This window comes from Lagenorhynchus albirostris, chromosome 2 (assembly GCF_949774975.1).
Source record: "Lagenorhynchus albirostris chromosome 2, mLagAlb1.1, whole genome shotgun sequence".
Classification (NCBI taxonomy): Eukaryota; Metazoa; Chordata; class Mammalia; order Artiodactyla; family Delphinidae; genus Lagenorhynchus; species Lagenorhynchus albirostris.
This window is the reverse complement of record NC_083096.1, coordinates 26,523,123-26,549,025: the sequence shown is the minus strand read 5'-3', so window position 1 is coordinate 26,549,025 and position 25,903 is coordinate 26,523,123. Positions and strand designations below refer to the sequence as shown.

Sequence of the window (25,903 nt, the reverse complement as noted above, 5' to 3'; positions counted from 1 at the left end):
TCTTTGTGTCTTTGTTTTCTATTTTATTGATTTCTGTTTTCATTTTTCTCTCTTTTATTTTCATTAGGCTTATTCTGATATTTTTTCTCAAATATCTTAAGCCAGACATTTAGCTCACAGTTTTTGGTCTTTATTCTTTTCTAATATGGCATTTAAAGGTATTAATACCCCATATAGTACTCCTTTGCTGTATCCCATAAGAAATGATATATAATCATTTCATTATCATTCACTTCTAGACATTTTTAACTATAATCACTATTTCTTCTATAACCCTCGAATTATTTAGAAGTTTGTTTTTATTCCAAATATGTAAATATTTGATTATATTTTTGTTAATAACTTCTCCATTAATTGTACTATAATCAGAGAGCAGGGTCCACATGATACCTATTCTTTGAAATTTGTTGAGACTTGCTTTATGTCCTACTAGATGATCAGTTTTTATAAATGTTCCATATGCACTTGAAAAGAATATGTTTTCTCATGCTCTGCTATTCTATTGGGTCACATTTATAATGGATTGATCTTCTTTGTCCCTGAAAACACTTTTTGTCTCAAAGTCTTTTTTTCTGTTAGATTAATATATCCAGTGGGGGTTGGACTTTCTGTGGGAATCCTGTGCTTCCTGCAATGTATGGTTTTCCCACATGAATGATTTAGCATATGCTTCTGTCAGATGCCCAAGAGTATGACCTATTGAGGACCAATTCCAGGACAGACAAACCCCTTAGGATGAATAAGGGGTTTGAGAGAAAATGGTCTACCCAAAGAATATATTTTTTAGGCTGGATAGAGAGAGAAAAAGTGAAGTCAGGAATGACTTATCTCTTAGGAGATGAAGGAAGGGGTAAAAGTCAAGAATTCTCTTTGATTTGGAAGAACTGGTAGAGTGGGAATACACTAGAGAGAGTAGGAGAGGTACATTCTTAGAGTCCCAGAGTGAGATGACACTGTCCTTTTCATTAAAAAATTGTCCTAGCACATGGGCCATCTGCACACCCACACCTTTGATCATTCCAGATCCATTTCCAACAATAACACAGTAAATATTTGACATAATTAAGGAAGCAGGAATGAGAAGGTGTTATTATAGTTGTCTGTGATGAAGTTAATAAATTAAATATGACTCCTTTAGCTACTGTTCCCTCCATATCCTGTACCCAGCCTTAGTAGGAGTTGGAAGCTGATAAAGGAGAAGGTGGGGAAAAGGGCTTGTCAGAGAAGGTAGTTTTATCATTTAGCTACCAGGTTTCATTCACAAATTGCCCAGGTTAACTTTGTAAATTAAAATACAAAAATTTTCACTTGTATTTTTCTCTTTCCTGAGGTTTCTGTCTTTCTTACTATAGTGAAAGAGGTCTTGGATTCATAAGTGGGAGGTGGTTCATACTTACTTGAAAAGAGACTTTGATGAAAATATATTCCATTTTAATTTATAGGGATATATAAAAATACATTAAAATGTTTTATATTTTATCTGAAATCTGCATATAGATAAAATGTTTCATTATAAATAACAAAATATATTTCATTATGGGACTGACATCTATTAAAAGAGTTACATAGTGATATCCCAGCAATTCCACATACAAATACACACAGAAATTGCCTCTGATTTAAGATTTTAAGGATGGAGCAATTCCAATGGCAATTAAGTGTGTAATGTAGACATGGAATAGATTACTGAAGCAAAGGGAAGGTAAAGGGAATTTCAAGATGATGCTTTATGATAGCCACTGGCCTTATCTGGCTTTTGAGTACTCGAAATGTGGCTAGTCAAAATTGAGATGTTTCGTAAGTGTAGTATATACACCAGATTTCAAAGACTTAGTACCAAAAAAAAAGAATACTTTTGAATAAAATATATTATTAGAAGCAATACCACTTGTTTTTTCTCACTTTTTTAATGTGACTACTAGAAAACTTTCAATTCCATAGACATTATATTTTTATTGGAGAGTAGATAAATCATATACACAGAAATTAAAGTACTCTGAATTATAGCGAGAAATGATAATGAACAAGGACTCATAGAAATTTGCTCTTTACTTCAATGCTTCAAATAAGAAATACTGTTTTTTTGATTTTTCAATCTTTATCCATTTTATTTTAACTCAGTTTACAGGTGAAGGAGTTAGAGCCAATATTCTTCAACAGTTTTTATTCTAAAACAAAAACAAGATGTAAAAGTATTTACTTCTTGCTATAGTGTCTTCAGATACTGAGCAACCTTGAGCGCACCTTGAGTTATGGGTAGATGTTGCTGATATTCCCAGTTTTAGCCCCGACTATAATTTCTAAGAAGGTGCTTGGGCAGAAATGTAAAGCTCATGGCAGCGCAGGCATGCTCTGACCAAGTATAGAATCCCTTTTATTTGGGGGAGAAATTAGTTTTAGTATTCATATTTGACATTTTCCTCTGCAGGTATTCCAGTAACAGCCCAAACTACCACATTTTTAGTACCAGAAGTACTGTAAGTATTTAATTTTTTAAACTATAATTATTAATTTTTTGACTTCACAGCAGAAAGCAAAGTTAATCATACTCAGTCATACAGCACAGTGTCATTCTTTTATTTTTATTTTATTTCCTCATCCTATATATCTTCCTAATATAAATTCCCCCTCCAATAAATGTTTTTAAATATGTATTTAGCAAAAATAGGTAGTGTTGTTTTTGAGTGTTTTTGTGATTCAACATTCACAAAATGGTGTTATGATACAGACAGGATGACCATGCAGTATATTGTTAAACTATTGAGAATTAAAGATAGTGCTATTAACAGTTATGCTGGGACAATAGGTATAAATCGGAGCTGTCTAGACAAACCAGGATGTATGGTCACCCAAGCTATAGACTTCCTTCTTTACATTACTTTTTAAATTCAACACTGTCTAGTACACTTAATGACGCCTGATTACTAGTGTGTGTGTATATTATTTATCTATTCCTCCCCCTAATGATGGATGAATGGCTTCCTACCACCACAGAAAACATTGTGATGAATGCCCTTCTACATGGCCTTTTATGAATCTGTGCAATAATTTTTCAGCTATGGTTCGTAGGACATAGGGAAGCAGACATCTAACTTAACTAAATTCTGCAAGATTTTTTCCAAAATGGCAATCACAATTTATATTCTTACACCTTGAACATCTTCACCAGAATTTGGTATTCTTGAATTTCCCTTTTTTTTTTTTTACCAATCTCATTACTACATAGTAATAGTTTACTGCTGTTGTTATTTTCAATTCTCTGATGACTAGTGATTTTGTGCATCGTTTGCCATATTTATGCAGGATTCTTCTGTGAATTGCCTTTTCATTTTTGCCCATTTTCCACTTAATGTTCTACCCTTTTCTCGTTGATTTACTGAGCATTGTCTACATTCCACTCTATGTATTAGTCAAATGTTGATTTTAAATATTTTAGTTATCATTTCCTAGCCTCTCATCTACTCATCTAACCATTGACTTTGTCCATGGATACTTTATTTTTTTTAAAAGATGACTTTTGTTGAGCCATCCCATCCCTTATTTGATGTTACAGTTTATACTTTTTTTGAATTTTATTTAAGAAAAATTTTGCCTACGCTGCATTGCACAGATTTTTATCCTACATTTTCTTTTATATGATTTATATTTTTACTTTTCAAATAAAGGTCATAAGTAATATCTGGAGTCCACCTTGTGTATAATATAAGGTAGGCATTTACATTACTTTCTCCATAGAATGAACCAGCATGTATTTTAAAATTTATTGTTTCCTTATTATTTTTTCTGGTATCATCTTTGTTTTATATATGGATGTGTTGATTTCTGAACTTTCTTCTTTCCTATTGGTAGATTTGACGGATCCTCTCTGCAACATGTTTCATGTAGTTGGAGTTTCAATTCTGTATATTCCATTGAATTAACATACAACAATATATATATCGTTCTACTCTAGATAAACAATCAGTTTTTTCCATTTTTAGTCTACTGTGATTAGGGCTGCTATGAACATTCTTATGCTTATTTTCTGCTTAACATATGTATGTATTTCTGCTGGGTGTATACCTAGGAGTGGAATTGATAAGTCATAAGGCATGTGCATATGTTCAGCTTTAGTAGATGGTGCCAAAAGATTTTACAAAGTAATTTTATCAGTTTACGTTCATATTCTGTTTACAGATATTGTTGTATTTACATTATTCAAAACCAGGCAAAAGGAATCTATGTAAACTGTATTTCCTTTTTTTAATTTTTATTTTATATTGGAGTAGAGTTGATTAACAATGTTGTGTTAGTTTCAGGTGTACAGCAAAGTGTGATTCAGTTATACATATACATATATCTATTCTTTTTCAAATTCTTTTCCCACTTAGGTTATTAAAACTATATTTCCTTTTAAAATGTGCATTTGTCTTAAAATTTATTGCTATCCATTTCTTTATAATCTTTGCATACCACTTAAATTTCTATTTGTAGTTACTGTATTTCTCTAATATTATTTGTTTATGTACTTCATCTTTTTTTCTTGAAGAACTTTATTATATGATTGACCATTTTATTAGTCTTTTTTTAAAATCACCCTTTTTCTTTTCTACTGTTCCTTTATCACTTTTATGTAGGTTACAGAAATGTTTCAGTTTTAATTGATAATTGGTCCCCAAAACAAAAAAGTTATGTAATTGCAGAAATGCAGATTAGGAGCTAGAGTTTGATTATCAGAGCAGAAGTTAGACAAAAGTCAAGAGAGTAGATGATAAAAACAGTGGTATTGTGCTTGCTTGAAAGTAATATTCAGAGAAAGAAAATATTAAGTATGCATAATACTTCAGGGATTAAGTAGTCCATGAATCTTCTTGATGGAAAGCATTTTAAAAAGTCCCTCCCCACCTTTTTGCTTTTCCTGAAATTTCAACATGAGGATTGGCACACATAAAGGTGCTGTTAGGGAACATACACTGTTGGATACTGTCTTTGCATTCTCCCTCTGCCTCATTACAGTTCATTGGTATTTCTGAGATGGGAGCTTGTACACTCATCTGGAGCCCTGATTTTTGTGACTGCTGCCTAGGAATCACCACAGATTGCCTGCCTCTGGTGGCCAGTGGGGCTTATATGCTTGCAATCCCACAGGACAGTATATATTTGCACACTTTCAAAGCTGCTGCCTGAGGATCTGGATGCTAATCAGCATGAATCTAGGTGCTGACAGATTCTCCCATTTGGGACACTGACAGGTCTTGGCACATCCTCAACTACTAGGAGCTATTAAAAATGAAATAGACTGCTTGGACAATCACAAGGAGAGATAACCAAGAGCTAGCGCAGGGTTGAACAATACGCTCATCTCCTACACAAGGCCATGCCTTCAAGACTGGGAGAGATGGTAGTTTCATCTACTGTAGAAATCAACAAAGAGTCAAGGAAAATGAAATAACAGAGGAATATGTTCCAAACAATAAGATAAAACCTCAGGGCAAAAAAAAAAACCTTAAAGAAATGGAGATAAGTAATTTACCTGATAATGGTTGGGGAGAGGAATAAAGATGGCAGAGTAGAAGGATGTGGAACTCACCTCCTCCCACAAATGCATCAAAAATACATCTACAGTGAAACAGTTCTCACAGAATACCTACTGAACACTAGCAGAAGACCTCAAAAACCTGAAAGGACAAGAAAGATCTCCACGTAACCAGGTGGGATGAAAGGAACAACAAAAGAGGAAGTGGGACAGGACTGGCACCCTTGGGAGGGAGCTGTGAAAAAGGAAAGGTTCCTGCACCCAGGGAAGCCCCCTCCCTGGTGGGGAGATCAACCAGGACAGAAAGGGTGCTTCACATGCTCAGAGGAGAATGCATCAACTGGTTTGTGGCAGGCAGAACAGAGAGAGACCTGCACAGATGGTCGTGCCACCACCCTGCATGCCCCAGCCTGAGACACACATCCACTGTTACGAGTGGGGACTGAGTGCTGAAACTCAGGTTTTAGAGGACTGGTGTTGGCTGTGTGGAGGAGACAGCCTGAAGGGGCTGGAGTGTATTTCAGCCACAACCAGGGTTGTTTGCGGAAGAAACCCGGGCCTGTAGAAACAGAGCTCCATTGTTAAGTGGTGCACAAAGGGAGGAGTGGGGTTGCCATAGCAGCCTCTTTCTCCTTGCACCAGCCTCCACCTCCATGGGCTCCAGGAGTGCATGCTCCATCCACCACCTCAGCAGGCACCTGCCTAGTAGACTCCTACTCTCTTGCCGCTGCCAGGGCAGGCTCGCAAGCTCCAGCTACCACCTTGGTGGGCTCACACCTCAGCAGGCTCTGGCACCAGGCGCCACCTTGGCAGGCTCCGGGAGCAGGCCAATGGGTTGCCCACATGCAGAGGCAGGGCTGAAATCATAGTTGAGCCCCAGGGCTGTGTGACTTAGGAGGTAGGGCTGGAATCTCTCCCCATGGCTGTGTGAGCCGCTGATTTACACCTCCACCATCGGCTTTGTAAATTCAGCGCCCGTAGGACATCCGAGCAGACAATGGGTACTCCCATGGCTGGGACGGGTCTGGCCTTAGCAGCTGTGGGCTTTGTGGGTGCCTGCACATGGGGGCTGACCCAGGTCAGGATCTGGGCTGCCTCCATAGCTTGCACAGCAGGTCCAGGTGTGTGACTAGTCCAGTCCTGGCACCTGACTTCAGTGGATCCGCGCTGGTGGCCTTGTGAAAACAGTGCCTGAGAGACATGAGGGCTGATTGCCGGCATGTGCATGGTTGAGATGGGGCTGACGGCAGTGCCAACAACTGTGTACTTTGTGAGCCTGCACAATGGGTGAAAGGTGACACAACAGAGCACACTCACCAGTGAACAGTTCTGGCAGAGGAATATTCAGTGGCTCCTTTCCCAGTGAGAGCACTCCAATCCCACATACCATGCACTGCAGTTCAGAAACACAGCTCAGAAATGGATCTGAGGCTTCTACTCCTAAAACTAAGGAGCAAACCTTGCCCCTGTCAGGGCAGTGACAACCACAGAGCAAAGAGGAGGACCTGCTCAACATCCAGTGCAGGCTCTGTCCACCACAACACCAGTCATACCTCCTATCAAGGGGATAACAGCCAGCACACACCAAGGAAAGAGGCAGCAGGCATCCGTACTCAAAACAACACTTGCACCAAAAGTGTTAAACCCATACAGTCTACACAAGGGATGCTCCCACATAAAAATAGCCCTCCAAGACCACAGTGGATATTGTTTCTCCTAAATTCATAGAGCAAGAGAAATATAAGTAAAATGAAGAAGCAGAGGAACCACTCCTAATTAAAAGATCAAGGGAATTCCCCTGAAAGAACACACTATGAAACGGCCCTCTTCAGTCTAATAGACACTGAGTTCAAAAAGGAGATAATGAAAATGCTGAAGGAATTAAGAAGGGCTGTTGATAGATATGCTGGTTATTGTAAAAAGAAAACAGAAACTATAAAAAGGAACTAGGAGAAATTAGAGAACTCATTTGCCAGACAAAAGCTGAGCTAAAGGCAATGAATAGCAGAGTGAATAATGCAAGAGAACTAATAAGTGATCTGGAAGATTAAAATAATGGAGATCACACAATCAGAACAGCAGACAGAAAACCAAGTGAAAAAAAAATGAAAGCAATATAAAAGACCTATGGGATAATATAAAGCATGCCAATCTATGCGTAATGGGGATCCCAGAAGGAGAAGAAAGAGAAAGGGGAATTGAAAATGTATTTGAAGAAATTATGGCTGAAAACTCCCCAAACCTAAAGAAGGAAACAGATATCCAGGTACAGGAAGCACAGAGGGTCCTGAACAAGATGAACCCAAACAGACCTACACCAAGACATATTATAATTAAAATGGCAAAAGTTAAAGAGAGGATTCTAAAGCCAGCAAGATAAAACCAAAGAGTTAATTGCAAGGGAACCCCATAAGGCTATCAGCTGATTTCTCTACAGAAAAGTTGCGGGCCAGAAGGGAGTGGCAAGGCATATTCAAAGTCCTAAAAGGGAAAAATCTGTAACCTAGGATACTCTGCCCAGCAAGATTATCATTTAGAATAGGAGAGATAAAGAATTTCTCAGGCAGAGGAGAGCTTCAAGCTGGTGGAAGAGTAAGACACGGAGATCATCTTCCTCTCCACAAATACATCAGAAATGTATCTACATGTGGAACAACTCCTATAGAACACCCTACTGAACGCTGGCAGACCTCAGACCTCCCAAAAGGCAAGAAACTCCCCACGTACCTGGGTAGGGCAAAAGAAAAAAGAAAAAACAGAGACAAAAGAATAGGGACAGGACCTGCACCACCGGGAGGGAGCTGTGAAGGAGGAAATGTTTGCACACAAGAGGAAGCCCCTTCGCGGGCGGAGACTGCGGGTGGCAGAGGGGAGAAGCTTCGGAGCCGTGGAGGAGAGTGCAGCAACGGGGGTGCGGAGGGCAAAGTGGAGAGATTCTCACACAGAGGATCGGTGCCGACCAGCACTCACCAGCCCGAGAGGCTTGTCTGCTCACTCGCCGGGGCGGGCGGGGGCTGGGAGCTGAGGCTGGGGCTTTAGAGGTCGGATCCCAGGGAGAGGACTGGGGTTGGCAGCGTGAACACACAGCCTGCAGGGGGTTAGTGCACCACAGCTAGCCGGGTGGGAGTTCGGGAAAAGGTCTGGAGCTGCCGAAGAGACAAGAGACTTTTTCTTGCCTCTTTGTTTCCTGGTGTGCCAGGAGAGGGGATTGAAAACGCAACTTAAAGGAGCTCCAGAGACGGGCGTGAGCCGCGGCTGTCATCGTGGACCCCAGAGACGGGCATGAGACGCTAAGGCTGCTGCTGCTGCCACCAAGAAGCCTGTGTGCAAACACAGGTCACTACCCACACCTCCCCTCCTGGGAGCCTGTGCAGCCCGCCACTGCCAGGGTCCCGTGGTCCACGGACAACTTCCCCGGGAGAACAAATGGCGCGCCTCAGGCTGTTGTAACGTCATGCCAGCCTCTGCCACTGCAGGCTTGCCCCGCATCCGTACCCCTCCATCCCCCCGGCCTGAGTGAGCCAGAGCCCCCGAATCAACTGCTACTTTAACCCCGTCCTGTCTGAGTGAAGAACAGATGCCCTTGGGCGACCTACACGCAGAGGTGGGGCCAAATCCAAAGCTGAGACCCGGGAGCTGTGCGAACAAAGAAGAGAAAGGGAAATTTCTCCTAGCAGCCTCAGGAGCAGCGGATTAAATCTCCACAATCAACTTTATGTACCCTGCATCTCTGGAGTACCTGAATAGACAACGAATCATCCCAAGTGGAAGAGGTGGACTTTGGGAGCAAAAGATATATATATTTCCCCCCCTTTTTCTCTCTCTCTGAGTGTGTATGTGTATGCATCTGTGTGTGACGTCTGTATAGCTTTGCTTATACCATTTGTGCTAGGGTTCTGTCTATCCGTTTTTTTTTTCTTTTTACTTTAAAAAATTTTTTTCTTAATAATTTTTTATTTTAATAACTTTATTTTACTTTATTTTATTTCATTTTATCTCCTTCCTTCCTTCCTTCCTTCCTTCCTCCCTCCCTCCCTCCCTCCCTCCCTCCCTCCCTCCCTCCCTCCCTCCCTCCCTCCCTCCCTCCCTCCCTCCCTCCCTCCCTCCCTCCCTCCCTCCCTTCCTTCCTTCCTTCCTTCCTTTCTTTCTTTCTTTCTTTCTTTCTTCAATTTTTCTCCCTTTTATTCTGAGCCATGTGGATGAAAGGCACTTGGTGCTCCAGCCAGGTCAAGGCTTTGCCTCTGAGGTGGGAGAGCCAACGTCAGGACACTGGTACACAAGAGATCTCCCAGCTCCATGTAATATCAGATGGTAAAAATCTCGCAGAGATCTCCATCTCAACGCCAAGACCCGGCTTCACTCAGCGACCTGCAAGCTACAGTGCTGGACACCTATTCAAAACAACTAGCAGGACAGGAACACAACCCCATCCATTAGCAGAGAGGCTGACTAAAATCATAATAAGGCCACAGACACCCCAAAACATGCCACCAGACGTGGACCTGCCCATCAGAAAGACAAGATCCAGCCTCATCCACCAGAACACAGGCACTAGTCCCCTTCACCAGGAAGCCTATACAACTCACTGAACCAACCTTAGCCACTAGGGACAGACATCAAAAACAAAGGGAACTACGAACCTGCAGCCTGTGAAAAGGAGACCCCAAACACAGTAAGTTAAGCAAAATGAGAAGACAGAGAAACACACAGCAGATGAAGGAACAAGGTAAAAACCCACCAGACCTAACAAATGAAGAGGAAATAGGCAGGCTACCTGAAAAAGAATTCAGAATAATGATAGTAAAGATGATCCAAAATCTTGGAAATAGAATGGAGAAAATACAAGAAAGACTTAACAAGGAACTAGAAGAACTAAAGAGCAAGCAAACAATGATGAACACAATAAATGAAATTTAAAATTCTCTAGAAGGGATCAATAGCAGAATAACTGAGGCAGAAGAACGGATGAGTGACCTAGAAGATAAAATAGTGGAAATAACTACTGCAGAGCAGAATAAAGAAAAAAGAATGAAAAGAACTGAGGACAGTCTCAGACACCTCTAGGAAAACATTAAATACACCAACATTCGAATTATTGGTGTCCCAGAAGAAGAAGAGAAAAATAAAGGGACTGAGAAAATATTTGAAGAGATTATAGTTGAAAACTTCCCTAATATGGGAAAGGAAATAGTTATTCAAGTCCAGGAAGCACAGAGAGTCCCATACAGGATAAATCAAAGGAGAAACATGCCAAGACACATATTAATCAAACTATCAAAAATTAAGTACAAAGAAAAAATATTAAAAGCAGCAAGGGAAAAATAACACACAAGGGAATCCCCATAATGTTAACAGCTGCTCTTTCAGCAGAAACTCTGCAAGCCAGAAAGGAGTGGCAGGACATATTTAAAGTGATGAAGGAGAAAAATTACAACCAAGGTTACTCTACTCAGCAAGGATCTCATTCAGATTTGATGAAGAAATTAAAATCTTAACCGACAAGCAAAAGCTAAGAGAATTCAGCACCACCAAACAAGCATTACAACAAATGCTAAAGGAAATTCTCTGGCAGGGAACTAAAGAGAAGGAAAAGACCTACAATAACAAACCCAAAACAATTAAGAAAATGGGAATAGGAACATACAAATTGATAATTACCTTAAATGTAAATGGATTAAATGCTCCAGCCAAAAGATGTAGACTGCCTGAATGGATACAAAAACAAGACCCATATATATGCTGTCTACAAGAGACCCACTTCAGACCTAGGGACACATACAGACTGAAAGTGAGGGGATGGAAACAGATATTCCATGCAAATGGAAATCAAAAGAAAGCTGAAGTAGCAATTCTCATATCAGACAAAATAGACTTTAAATAAAGACTATTACAAGACACAAGGAAGGACACTACATAATGATCAAGGGATCGATCCAAGAATAAGTTATAACAATTGTAAATATTTATGTACCCAACATAGGAGCACCTCAATACATAAGGCAAATACTAACAGCCATAAAAGGAGAAATGGACAGTAACACAATCATAGTAGGAGATTTTAACACCCCACTTTCACCAATGGATAGATCATCCAAAATGAAAATAAATTAGGAAACACAAGCTTTAAATGATACATTAAACAAGATGGACTTAATTGATATTTATAGGACATTCCATCCAAAAACAACAGAATACACATTTTTCTCAAGTGCTCATGGAACATTCTCCAGGATAGATCATATCTTGGGTCACAAATCAAGCCTTGGTAAATTTAAGAAAATTGAAATCATATCAAGTATCTTTTCTGACCACAATGCTATGAGAATAGATATCAATTACAGTAAAAAAAAGTCTGTAAAAAATACAAGCACATGGAGGCTAAACAGTACACTACTTAATAACCAAGAGATCACTGAAGATATCAAGGAGGAAATCAAAAAATACCTAGAAACAAATGGCAATGAAAACACGACGTCCCAAAACCTATGGGATGCAGCAAAAGAAGTTCTAAGAGGGACGTTTATAGCAATACAATCCTACCTTAAGAAACAAGAATCATCTCAAATAAACAACCTAACCTTACACCTAAAGCAATTAGAGAAAGAAGAACAAAAAACCCCAAAGTTAGCAGAAGGAAAGAAATCATAAAGATCAGATCAGAAATATAGGAAAAAGAAATGAAGGAAATGACAACAAAGATCAATAAAACTATAAGCTGGTTCTTTGAGAAGCTAAACAAAATTGGTAAACTGTTAACGAGACTCATCAAGAAAAAAAGGGAGAAGACTCAAATCAATAGAATTAGAAATGAAAAAGGAGAAGTAACAACTAACACTGCAGAAATACAAAGGATAATGAGAGATTACTACAACCAACACTATGCCAAAGAAATGGACAACCTGGAAGAAATGGAAGAATTCTTAGAAATGCACAAACTGCCGAAACTGAACCAGGAAGAAATAGAAAATATGAACAGACCAATCACGAGCACTGAAATTGAAACTGTGATTAAAAATCTTCTAACAAACAAAAGACCAGGACCAGATGGCTTCACAGGCGAATTCTATCAAACATTTAGGGAAGAGCTAGCACCTATCCTTCTCAAGCTCTTCCAAAATATAGCAGAGGGAAGAACCCTCCCAAACTCATTCTATGAGGCCACCATCCCCCTGATACCAAAACCAGATAAAGATGTCACAAAGAAAGGAAACTACAGGCCAATATCATTGATCAACATAGATGCAAAAATCCTCAACAAAATACTAGCAAACAGAATCCAACAGCACATTAAACAGATCATGCACCATGATCAAGTGGAGTTTATCCCAGGAATGCAAGGATTCTTCAATATACGCAAATCAATCAATGTGATAAACCATATTAACAAATTGAAGGAGAAAAACCATATGATCATCTCAATCGATGCAGAGAAAGATTTCGACAAAATTCAACACCCATTTGTTATAAAAACACTGCAGAAAGTAGACATAGAGGGAACTTCCCTCAACATAATAAAGACCATATATGACAAACCCACAGTGAACATCATCCTCAATGGGGAAAAACTGAAACCATTCCCATTAAGATCAGGAACAAGACAAGGTTGCCCACTCTCACCACTATTATTCAACATAGTTTTCGAAGTTTTAGTCACAGCAATCAGAGAAGAAAAAAAAAAAAAGGAATCCAAATCGGAAAAGAAGAAGTAAAGCTGTCACTGTTTGCAGATGACATGATACTATACATAGAGAATCCTAAAGATGCTACCAGAAAACTATGAGAGCGAATCAATGAATTTGGTAAAGTAGCAGGATACAAAATTAATGCACAAAAATCTCTAGCATTGCTATACACTAATGATGAAAAATCTGAAAGTGAAATTAAGAAAACACTCCCATTTACCATTGCAACAAAAAGAATAAAATATCTAGGAATAAATCTATCTAAGGAGACAAAAGACCTGTATGCAGAAAACTATAAGACACTGATGAAAGAAATTAAAGATGATACAAATAGATGGAGAGGTTTACCATGTTCTTGGATTGGAAAAATCGACATTGTGATAATGACTGTACTACCCAAAGCAATCTACAGAGTCAATGCAATCCCTATCACACTATCACTGGCATTTTTCACAGAACTAGAACAAAAAAGTTTCACAATTTTTATGGAAACACAAAAGACCCAGAATAGCCAAAGCAATCTTGAGAAAAAAAAACGGAGCTGGAGGAGTCAGGCTCCCTGACTTCAGACTATACTACAAAGCCACAGTAATCCAGACAATATGGTACTGACACAAAAACAGAAATATCAATCAATGGAACGGGATAGAAAGCCCAGAGATAAACCCATGCACATATGGTCACCTTATCTTTGATAAAAGAGGCAAGAATATACAATGGAGAAAAGACAGCCTCCTCAATAAGTTGTGCTGGGAAAACTGGACAGGTACATGTAAAAGAGTGAAATTAGAACACTCCCTAACACCATACACAAAAATAAACTCAAAATGGATTAAAGACCTGAATGTAAAGCCAGACACTATCAAACTCTTAGAGGAAAACATAGGCAGAACACTCTGACATAAATCACAGCAAGATCCTTTTTGACCTACCTCCTAGAGAAATGGAAACAAAAATAAACAAATGGGACCTAATGAAACTTCAAAGCTTTTGCACAGCAAAGGAAACCATAAACAAGACCAAAAGGCAACCCTCAGAATGGGAGAAAATATTTGCAAATGAAGCAACTGACAAAGGATTAATCTCCAAAATTTACAAGCAGCTCATGCAGCTCAATATCAAAAAGACAAATAACCCAATCCAAAAATGGGCAGCAGACCTAAATAAACATTGCTCCAGAGAAGATAACAGAATGCCAACACACATATGAAAGAATGCTCAACATCATTAATCATTACAGAAATGGAAATCGAAACTACAATGAGATATCATCTCACACCAGTTAGAATGGCTATCATCAAAAAATCTACAAACAGTAAATGCTGCAGAGGGTGTGGAGAAAAGGGAACCCTCTTGCACTGTTGGTGGGAATGTAAATTGATACAGCCACTATGGAGAGTAGTATGGAGGTTCCTTAGAAAACTAAAAATAGAACTACCATACGACCCAGCAAACCCACTACTGGGCATATACCCTGAGAAAACCATAATGAAAAAGAGTCATGTAACAAAATGTTCATTGCAGCTCTAGTTACAATAGCCAGGACATGGAAGCAACCCTAGTGTCCATCGACAGATGAATGGATAAAGAAGATGTGGCACATATATACAATGGAATATTACTCGGCCAAAAAAGAAACAAAATTGAGTTATTTGTAGTGAGGTGGATGGACCTAGAGTCTGTCATACAGAGTGAAATAAGTCAGAAAGAGAAAAACAAATACTGTATGCTAATACATATATATGGAATCTAAGGGAAAAAAAATGTCATGAAGAATCTAGGGGAAAGATGGGAATAAAGACACAGACCTTCTAGAGAATGGACTTGAGGATATGGGGAGGAGGAAGGGTAAGCTGTGATGAAGTGAGAGAGTGGCATTGACATATACACACTACCGAACAGACAAAGGGAGAAATTGACAGGAATACAATAAAGTAGGAGATGTTAACACCCCACTCACATCAGTGGACATATCTTTGAGACAGAAAATCAAGGCAACAGAGATCCTAAATGATATAATACAACAGTTAGACCTAATTGATATTTTCAGGACATTACATCCAAAAAAAGCAAAATACACATTCTTTTCAAGTGCACATGGAACATTCTCTAGGATTGACCACATACTAGGGCACAAAACAAACTTCAACAAATTTAAAAGTATAGAAATTGTTTCAAGCATCTTTTCTGACCACAATGGCATAAAACTAGAAATCAACCTCAGAAAAATAAATGAGAAAAAAACAATTACATGGAGACTAAACAACCTTCTAGTAAAAGACTAGTGGGTCAACAGTGAAATCAAAGAAGAAATTTAAAAATACATTGAGGCAAATGACAGTGAAAACACCACCATACAAAATCTATGGGATGCAGAAAAAGCAGTTCTCAGAGGGAAGTTCAGAGCAATGCAGGCCTTCTTTAAGAAACAAGAAAAATCTCAAATAACCTAACACACCACCTAAGGGAATTAAAAAAAGAATAACAAACAAAACCTAAAGCAGAAAGAAGGAGAAAATAAAGATCAGAGAGGAAATAAATAAAATAGAGATTTAAAAATATAGAAAAAATCAATAAAAACAAGAGCTGTTCTTTCAAAGGGTAAACAAAATAGAAAAAACTCTGACCAGCCTCCCCATGAAGAGAGAAGACCCAAGGAAACAAAATAAGAAATGAAAGAGGAGAAATCAAAATGGATACCACAGAAAGACAAAAAAGAAATTATTATGAACAATTGTATGCCAACAAGTTTGACAACCTAGAAGAAATGGACAAATTTCTAGAAACATACAACCCACCAAAACTGGATCAAGAAGAAATGGATAACTTGAACAGATCACTAGAAGTGAAATAGAAAAAACTCCCTACAAGCAGCAGTCCAGGACCAGATGGCTTCACAGGCAAATTCTACCAAACATAAAAAGAAGAACTTACACCAATCCTTCTCAAAGTCTTCCAAAAGATCAAAGAGGAAGGAAGACTCCTAAAGACATTCTATGAAGCCATCATCACCCTGATACCATAACCAAAGACTACCAAAAAAGAAAATTACAAGCCAATATCTTTGACGAATATAGATGCAAAAATTTTCAACAAAATATTAGCAAACTGAATCTAACAACACATAAAAAAGATCATACACCATAACCAACTTGGATTCATCCCAGCGTCACAAGTATGGTTCAACATACACAAATCAATCAATGTGACATAACACATCAACAAAAGAAAAGACAAAAACCGCATGATCATCTCAATAGTGCAGAACAAGCATTTGATAAAATTCAACATCCATTCATGATAAAAACCCATACAAAAGTGAGTATAGAGGGAACATATCTCAATATAATAAAAGCTATTTATAAAAAACCCACAGCCAATATAATACTCAATGGTGAAAAGCTGAAAGCCTTCCCACTAAAATCTGGAACAAGATAAAGATGCCCACTCTTACCATTTCTATTCAATATAGTATTGGAAGTCCTAGTCACAGCAGTTAGACAAGGAAAAGAAATAAAAGCTATTCAAATTGGTAGGGAAGAGGTAAAATTGTCATCATGCAGATATGATACTATATATAGAAACCCCTAAAGACTCCACACAAAAACTACTGGAACTGATAAACAAATTCAGCAAGGTAGCAGGATACAAGATTAACATACAAAAATCAGTTGCATTTCTTTATACTAACAATGAAATATCAGAACGGGAATGTAAACAAGCAATCCCCTTTAAGAGCGCGTGAAAAAAATAAAATACTTAGGAATAAACCTCACCAGAAAGATGAGAGATATATGCCGAGAACTACAAAACATTAGTAAAGCTAATTGACGATGATTCAAAGAAATGGAAAGATATCCCATGCTCTTGGATGGGAAGAATTTATATTGTTGAAATGGCCATACTACCCAAAGCAATGTACAGATTTGATTCAATCCCTATCAAATTACCAGTGACATATGTATAACTGATTCATTTTGTTATAAAGCAGAAACCAACACACCATTGTAAAGCAATTATACTTCAATAAAGATGTGAAAAAAAAGATTACAAATATCCTAAAATTTTTTCTGATTAACTTTATGAGAAATTCTAATTATTTTATTTCATTAATATCAAAGGCACGGTATGTGTGATAATAGTACTTTGAGATTGGCTAACACTTCCTTTGTAAATGTGGTCAATTTTGGTAAATGTTCTATGTGAGATTGAAAAGAATATATTTTGTATTGGTTAATTTTAGAAACACACACACACAAGCAAACAGAGTTGACCCTTGAACAACATAGGTTTGAGCTGAACTGTTCCACTTATACAAAGAATTTTTTTCAATAGTAAATACTAAAGTACTACACAATCCAAGGTTGACTGAACCTGTGGATGTGGAACCACTGATACTGAAGAACTTCATATATAAAAGGCTAACTATAAACTATAGGCAGATTTTCCACTATGTGGAGTGTCAGTGCCCCTAACCGTTGAGTTGTTCAAGGGTCAGCTGTAACTACCCTTTCTTCAGGTTTAATCTATGGCTTGAAAAAAGTGTGTTAAAGCCTACCACTATATTTGTGACTTTTAAAATATCTTCTAGTAATTCTATCAAATTTTGCTTTATATACTACAGGGTCGTGTCATAGCTTCTGGTGAACTTTTCTCTTTTATCTTCTTATACACTGTTCATTAATCCTATATCATCAAATCTATGAGATAGCTGGTATTATAATCCCCATTCAAGTAAAACCAATGAAACAATATTTATATATGTATATATACATAAAACTGTATACATATGTATATGTACGTAATTTTATGTAACAATATTAGGAGGTGAAATTGGGCTCCAACTCTGGCTGAAGAGGATGACCAGTGTTGAGACTAAGACTGATAATGTTAGAAATTGTATGAGCATACTTCCAGGAAGAAAGAGTTTATAAATGAAAGAATGTGGAAGCAGGAAAAAAAGTAGAAATAAGGAAATAAGGAAAATGCGACTGAAGAAATTTATGATGATTGTATCACCTTAAGTGCCACCTTCTAGACACTTGATAGATTACTTTTGAAGTAAAATAAAATAAAAATCTTATAGTTGGGGGCAGACTATTGAAATGTCCCATAAAAGTTGTTATTTTTCTTTTACTTGTACAATTTCAAAGGGATTGAGCTTTAGTTATTCTCTCTTTAAATAATGACTCAGAAAATTGAGCCCTACATCTAAACACTGAGATAAAAAATTTTAGAGCAGATTTTTGTTTGAGCTATTTTACCTTCTTTTCCAGATTAAGTTAGAGTATGAAGGAACATTATTTTCTGAGTGGAGTGTGCCGGGAACTTGTTCTATAAAAAATAAAAGGTAAGATTTTTGCTGTGAAATTCAATGTATGAGTAAAAACCATTCATATAGTGTGGACATTCAGATTCAAGGCTGTGATTTAATGTAAATTTCTTTTCATTAATAGATGTGAAAAGAAAGACAAAATCACTTTGAAAATAGGAGAGAAGTAAACTATTGCTATATTTTTTATTTTTCTTATTAGCAAAGAATGGAAGTTTTTAGGCTTAAAAAGTAGTAGGGGAATCTCATAAGCATCTATACTTATTTCTCCTTTCCCATTGTTTTTAACTGCTAGATCACCCAAGACAGAACTACGTTGTTCTTCTCCTGGTATTCAGATTATAAAACCAATTGTTATGGGCCCAGTAAGTTGATTTTAATGATAAATTAGTAAATCTTAAATAATTATCCCTGTTACATTTTATTTTGCCTTATTTTTGATGTTTTAACTTAACCTGTTTTAAATAGTTGAGTTGTAACTATAAGAGGTATTTTAAAATTATTGTCAATATATCATTAATTTTTAGATGTATCTCATAGCAAATTATGTTATGAACTGATACAGTAGTTCCCCACTTATCCATGATTACACCTTCTTTGCTTTCAGTTACCCACAGTCAACTGTGGTCCAAAAAATTTAAATGGGAAATTCCAGAAATAAACAATTCACAAGCTTTAAATTGCAGTTGTTCTGAGTTGCATGATGAATTATCATGCCATCCCACTCCATCCTACCTGGGACATGAATCATTCCTTTGTCTGGCATATCCTACCCATTAGTTACTTAGTACCTGTCCCAGTTATCAGATCTATTTTTGTGATAACACAATGCTTGTGTGAAGGTAACCCTTATTTTACTCAATAATAGCCCCCAAAGTGCAAGAACAGTGATTCTGGCAATTCAGATATGCCAAAGAGAAGCAATTACGTGCTTCCTTTAAGTGAAAAGGTGAACATTTTTAACTAAATAAGGAAAGAAAAAAGATCATATTGATATAATTATTTTACTTTATTATTATTGTTGTTAATCTCTTACTGTGCTTAATTTACAAATTAAATTTTATCATAGGTATGTATGTACAGTAAAAAACAGTATATATAGGGCTGATTTGGTACTATCTGCAGTTTCAACCATCCACTGGGGGTCTTGGAATATATCCCCCATGGATAAGAGGGGATCACCATATATGATTTTTACATTAGCTTTTTTATTAATAAATATATTAAAGCCCCAGTTACCACCTTAATGATAACAGTACTCCCAGATAAGTGGGTCTCAGATCATATACTCCTATGACAATATCAACAGTTAAAAAGCCATTTCTAGCAGATTTATTTGTATTCCATTACATTTTCTTCAATTCAGGAAAGCTATGTGAATGCAATTAAATAAGAGTGATGTTGAATCCTCTCTAGTCAACAATAATAATAAGGAATTTTTTATTGGAATATAATTGCTTTACAATGTTGTGTTAGTTTCTGCTGTACGACGAAGGGAATCAGCTATATGTATACATATATCCCCTCCTTCTTGGACCTCCCTCCCACCCATCCTACCCAACTAGGTCATCACAGAGCACCAAGCTGAGCTCCCTGTGCAGAAGGTTCCCACTAGCTATCTATTTTACACATGGTAGTGTATATATGTCAATCTAAATCTCCCAGTTCATCCCACCCCCTCTTCTCCCCCGTGTCCACATGTGCGTTCTCTACGTCTCCTTCTCTATTCCTCCCTTGCAAATAGGTTCATCTGTACCACTTTTCTAGATTCCACATGTATGCATTAATATATATTTGGTTTTCTCTTTCTGCCTTACTTCACTCTGTATGACAGACTCTAGGTCCATCCACATCTCTACAAATGACCCAATTTCATTTCTTTTTATGGCTGAGTAATAGTCCATTATATATATGTACCACATCTTCTTTATCCATTCATCTGTCAATGGACACTTAGGTTGCTTCCACGTCCTGGCTATTGTAAATAGTGCTGCAATGAACATTGTGGTATGGACACTTTTTGAATTATGGTTTTCTCAGGGTATATGCCCAGTAGTGGGATTGCTGGGTCATATGGTAGTTCTATTTTTAGTTTTTTAAGGGACCTCCATACTGTTCTCCATAGTGGCTGTATCAATTTACATTCCCACCAACAGTGCAAGAGGGTTCCCTTTTCTCCACACCCTTTCCAGCATTTACTGTTTGTAGATTTTTCAATGATGCACATTGTGACCAGTACCTCATTATAGTTTTGATTTGCATTTCTCTAGTAAATAGTGATGTTGAGCATCTTTTCACATGCCTCTTGGCCATCTGTATGTCTTCTTTGGAGAAATGTCTATTTATATCTTCCACCCATTTTTTGATTGGGTTGTTTGTTTTTTTGATATTGAGCTGCATGAGCTGTTTGTATATTTTTGAGATTAGTCCTTTATCCATTGCTTCCTTTGCAAATATTTTCTCCCATTCTGAGGGCTGTCATTTCATCTTGTTTATGGTTTACTTTGCTGTGCAGAAGCTTTTAAGTTTCATTAGGTCCCATTTGTTTATTTTTGTTTTTATTTTCATTACTCTAGGAGGTGGGTCAAAAAGATCTTGCCGTGATTTATGTCAAAGAGGATTTTTGCCTATGTTTTCTTCTAAGAGTTTTATAGTGTCCAGTCTTACATTTATGTCTTTAATCCATTTTAAGTTCATTTTTGTGTATGGTGTTAGGGATTGTTCTAATTTCATTCTTTCACATGTAGCTGTCCTGTTTTCCCAACACCACTTATTGAAGAGACTGTCTTTTTTCCATTGTGTATTCTTGCCTCCTTTGTTGTAGCTTATGTGACCACAGGTGCATGGGTTTATCTCTGGGCTTTCTGTTTGTTCCATTGATCTATATTTCTGTTTTTATACCGGTACCATACTCTTTTGATGACTGTAGCTTTGTAGTAGAGTCTGAAGTCAGGGAGTCAGATTCCTCCAGCTCTGTTTTTCTTTCTCAAAATTGTTTTGGCTAATTCAGGGTCTTCTGTGTTTCCATATAAATTGTAAAATTTTTTGTTCTAATTCTGTGAAAAATGACATTGCTAATTTGATAGGGATTGCATTGAATCTGTAGATTGCTTTGGGTGGTATAGTCATTTTCACAATGTTGATTCTTCCAATCCAAGAACATGGTATGTCTCTCCATACGTTCGTGTCATCTTTGATTTCTTTCATCAGTGTTTCATAGTTTTCTGAGTACAGGTCTTTTGCCTCCTTAGGTAGGTTTATTCCTAGGTATTTTATTCTTTTTGTTGCAGTGGTAACTGGGATTGTTTCTTTAATTTCTCTTTCAGATTTTTCGTTGTTAGTGTATAGGAATTCAAGAGATTTCTGTACATTAATTTTGTATCCTGCTACTTTACCAGATTCATTGATTAGCTCTAGTAGTTTTCTGGTAGCATTTTTAGGATTTTCTATGTATACTATCATGTCATCTGCAAACAGTGACAGTTTTACTTCTTCTTTTATAGTTTGGATTTCTTTTATTTCTTTTTCTTCTCTGACTGCCATGGCTAGAACTTCCAAAATTATGTTGAATAATAGTGGTGAGAGTGGGCACTCTTGTCTTTTTCCTGATCTTAGAGGAAATGGTTTTAGTTTTTTACCATTGAGAATGATGTTTGTTGTGGCTTTGTCATATATGGCCTTTTATGTTGAGGTGGGTTCCCTCTATGCCTACTTTCTGGAGAGTTTTTATCATAAGTGGTTGTTGAATTTTGTCAAAAGCTTTTCCTGCATCTATTGAGACAATAATTTAATTATTAACTTTAATTAACTTTAATTATATTATTAGTAATTTAATTCTTTAATTTGTTAATATGGTGTATCACATTGATTGATTTGTGTATATTGAAGAATCCTTGCATCCCTGGGATAAATCCCACTTGATCATGGTGTATGATTTTTTTAATGTGTTGTTGGATTCTGTTTGCTAGTATTTTATTGAGGACTTTTGCATCCATGTTCATCAGTGATATTGGTCTGTAATTTTCTTTTTTTGTGACATCTTTATCTGGTTTTGGTATCAGGGTGGCCTCATAGAATGAGTTTGGGAGTGTTCCTCCCTCTTTAATCTTTTGGAAGAGTTTCAGAAAGATAGGTGTTAGCTTTTCTCTAAATGTTTGATAGAATTGTCCTGTGAAGCCATCTGGTCCTGGATTTTTGTTTGTTGGAAGATTTTTAATTTCAATTTCACTATTTGTGATTGGTCTGTTTATATTTCCTATTTCTTCCTCGTTCGGTCTTGAAAGTTTGTACCTTTCTAAGAATTTGTCCATTTCTTCCAGTTGTCCATTTTCTTCGCATATAGTTGCCTGTAGTAGTCTCTTATGGTCCTTTGTATTTCTGTGCTGTCAGTTGTAATTTCTCTTTTTTCATTTCTAATTTTATTGATTTGAATCCTCTCCCTTTTTTCTTGATGATTCTGGCTAGGTTTATCAATTTTGTTTTCTTCTCGAAGAACCAACTTTTAGTTTTGTTGATCTTTGCTATTGTTTTCTTCATTTCTATTTCATTTATTTCTGCTCTGATCTTTATGATTTCTTTCCTTCTACTAACTTTGGGGGTTTTTTTGTGTGTGTGCTTCTTCTTCTTTCTCTAGTTGCTTTATCTGTAAGGTTAGATTGTTTATTTGAGATTTTTCTTGTTTCCTGAGTTGAGATTGAATTGCTATAAACTTCCCTCTTAGAACTGCTTTTGCTGCATTCCATAGGTTTTGGGTCATTGTGTTTTCACTGTCATTTGTTTCTATGTATTTTTAAATTTCCTCTTTGATTTCTTCAGTGATTTCTTGGTTATTTAGTAGCGTAATGTTTAACCTCCATGTGTTTATGTTTTTTACAGTTTTTTACTGTAATTGATTTCTAATCTCATAGAGTTGTGTTTGGAAAGGATGCTTGATATAATTTCAATTGTCATAAATTTACCGAGGCTTGATTTGTGAACTAAGATGTGATCTATCCTGGAGAATGTTCCGTATACACTTGAGACGAAAGTGAATTCTGCTGCTTTGGGGTGGAATGTCCTATAAATATCAATGAAATCTATCTGATCTATTGTGTCATTTAAAGCTTGTGTTTCCTTATTTATTTTCTGTTTGGATGATCTGTCCATTGGTGTAAGTGGGGTGTTAAAGTCCCCACTATTATTGTGTTGCTGTTGATTTCCCCTTTTATGGCTGTTAGCATTTGCCTTATGTATTGAGGTGCTCCTATGATGGGTGCATAAATATTTATAATTGTTATATCTTCTTCTTGGATTGATCCCTTGATCATTATGTAGTGTCCTTCCCTGTTTCTTGTAACAGTCTTTATTTTAAAGATTATTTTATCTGATATGAGTATTGCCACTCCAGCTTTCTTTCAATTTTCATTTGCATGGAATATCTTTTTCCATTCCCTCACTTTCAGTCTGTATGTGTTCCTAGGTCTGAAGTGGGTCTCTTGTAGACAGCATATACATGGGTCTTGTTTTTGTATCCATTCAGCCATTCTGGATCTTTTGGTTGGAGCATTTAGTCCATTCCCATTCAAGGTAATTATCAATATGTATGTTCCTATTACCGTATTCTTAATTGTTTTGCATTTGTTTTTGCAGGTCTTTTTCTTCTCTTGTGTTTCCCGCCTAGAGAAGTTTCTTTAGCATTTGTTGTAAAGCTTGTTTGGTGGTGCTGAATTCTCTTAGCTGTTGCTTATCTGTAAAGCTTTTGATTTCTCTGTTGAATGTGAATGAGATCCTTGTTGGGTGGAGTAATCTTGGTTGTAGGTTTTTCCCTTTCATCACTTTAAATGTATCCTGCCACTCCCTTCTGGTCTGCAGACTTTCTGCTGTAAAATCAGCTGATAACTTTATGGGGATTTCCTTGTATGCTATTTGTTGCTTCTCCCTTGCTGCTTTTAATATTTTTTTCTTTGAATTTAATTTTTCTTAGTTTGATTAATATGTGTTGGTGTGTTTCTCCTTGGGTTTATCCTGTATGGACTCTGCAATTCCTGGACTTGGGTGGCTATTTCTTTTCCCATCTTAGGGAAGTTTTTGACTCTAATCTCTTCAGATATTTTCTCAGACCCTTTCTCTTTCTCTTCTTCTTCTAGGACCACTATAATTCGAATATTGGTGCATTTAATGTTGTCCTAGAGGTCCCTGACACTGTCCTCATTTTTTTTCATTCTTTTTTCTTTATGCTGCTCTTCAGCAGTTATTTCCACCATTCTATCTTCCAGGTTACTTATCCATTCTTCTGCCTCAGTTATTCTGGTACTGATTCCTTCTAGAGTATTTTTTATTTCAGTTATTGTGTTGTTCATCACTGTTTGTTTGTGCTTTAGTTCTTCTAGGTCCTTGTTACACATTTCTTGTATTTTCTCAATCCATACCTCCATTCTATTTCCAAGATTTTGGATCATCTATACTATCATTACTCTGGATTATTTTTCAGGTAGGTTGCCTATTTTCTCTTCATTTATTTGGTCTTATAGGTTTTTACCTTGCTCCTTCATCTGTAACACATTTTTTTTGTCATCTCGTTCTTATTGATTTGTGGGGCTGTGTTCCTGTTGTGCTGGTTGTTCGGCCTGAGGCATCCAGCACTGGAGTGTGCAGGCAGTTGGTTGAAGCTGGGTGTTGGTGCTGAGATGAGGACTTGTGGGAGAGTTTACACCAATTAACATTCCTTGGGATCTGAGCTTCTCTGTTACTCCAGTGTTTTGGACTCCACACACCCACCACAGGAGCTCAGGCAAGACCCTACAAGCTACACAGTGTGGCAAAAAAAAAAAGCAACAAACAAAAAAGAGCAGAACAATAACAATAAAGAAAAAATAAAATAAAATTAGAAAAATTAAAAATACAATAGAAAAAATAAAAATGAAATCACCACAACAAAACAAAACAGAACCACAACAGCAAATATATATATATATAAAATTTTAAAAATGAAAAAATAAAATAAAAAATAAGATTAAAAGGTAAGAATTTTTTTAAAAAAGGCTGGAGGAGGCCTGGGGGCTGTGGGGCTCAGGCCCAGGACCTGCGCGGCCAGGAAAGGCCTTAGCGGGCCGTAGGGCTTAGACCTTGGACCTATGCAGCCAGAAAAGCCCTTAGTTGAGGGGTGGGGGTTAGGTCCAGGACCCATGCGGCTGGAAAAGGCCTCAGCGGGGGCACTTAGGCCCAGGATCTGACCGGCCAGAGGGGGCCGGGGAGGGATTCAGGCCCAGGACCCCAGGAGGCTTGCCGGGGCCCAAGTGGCAGGGGAGATGCTGGCCGTGTTCCCCTCTGATCCCCCAATCCCCAGAAGGTCCCTCTCCATCCCCATCAATCCCCACGCCATGAGTGGACCCCTCT

The 25,903-nt window shown here is 37.4% G+C and overlaps 1 protein-coding gene across 1 annotated transcript in view; it reads left to right on the top strand.

The window, feature by feature from the left end:
* Window positions 1-25,903, top strand: part of CATSPERE (catsper channel auxiliary subunit epsilon) — a 241,170-nt gene that overhangs the window by 2,459 nt on the left and 212,808 nt on the right. Inside the window, exons 2-4 of the mRNA XM_060142069.1 lie at window positions 2,429-2,477; window positions 18,474-18,547; window positions 18,825-18,894. Coding sequence (XP_059998052.1) covers window positions 2,429-2,477; window positions 18,474-18,547; window positions 18,825-18,894 — 193 coding nt within the window. The remainder of the gene's footprint in view (window positions 1-2,428; window positions 2,478-18,473; window positions 18,548-18,824; window positions 18,895-25,903) is intronic.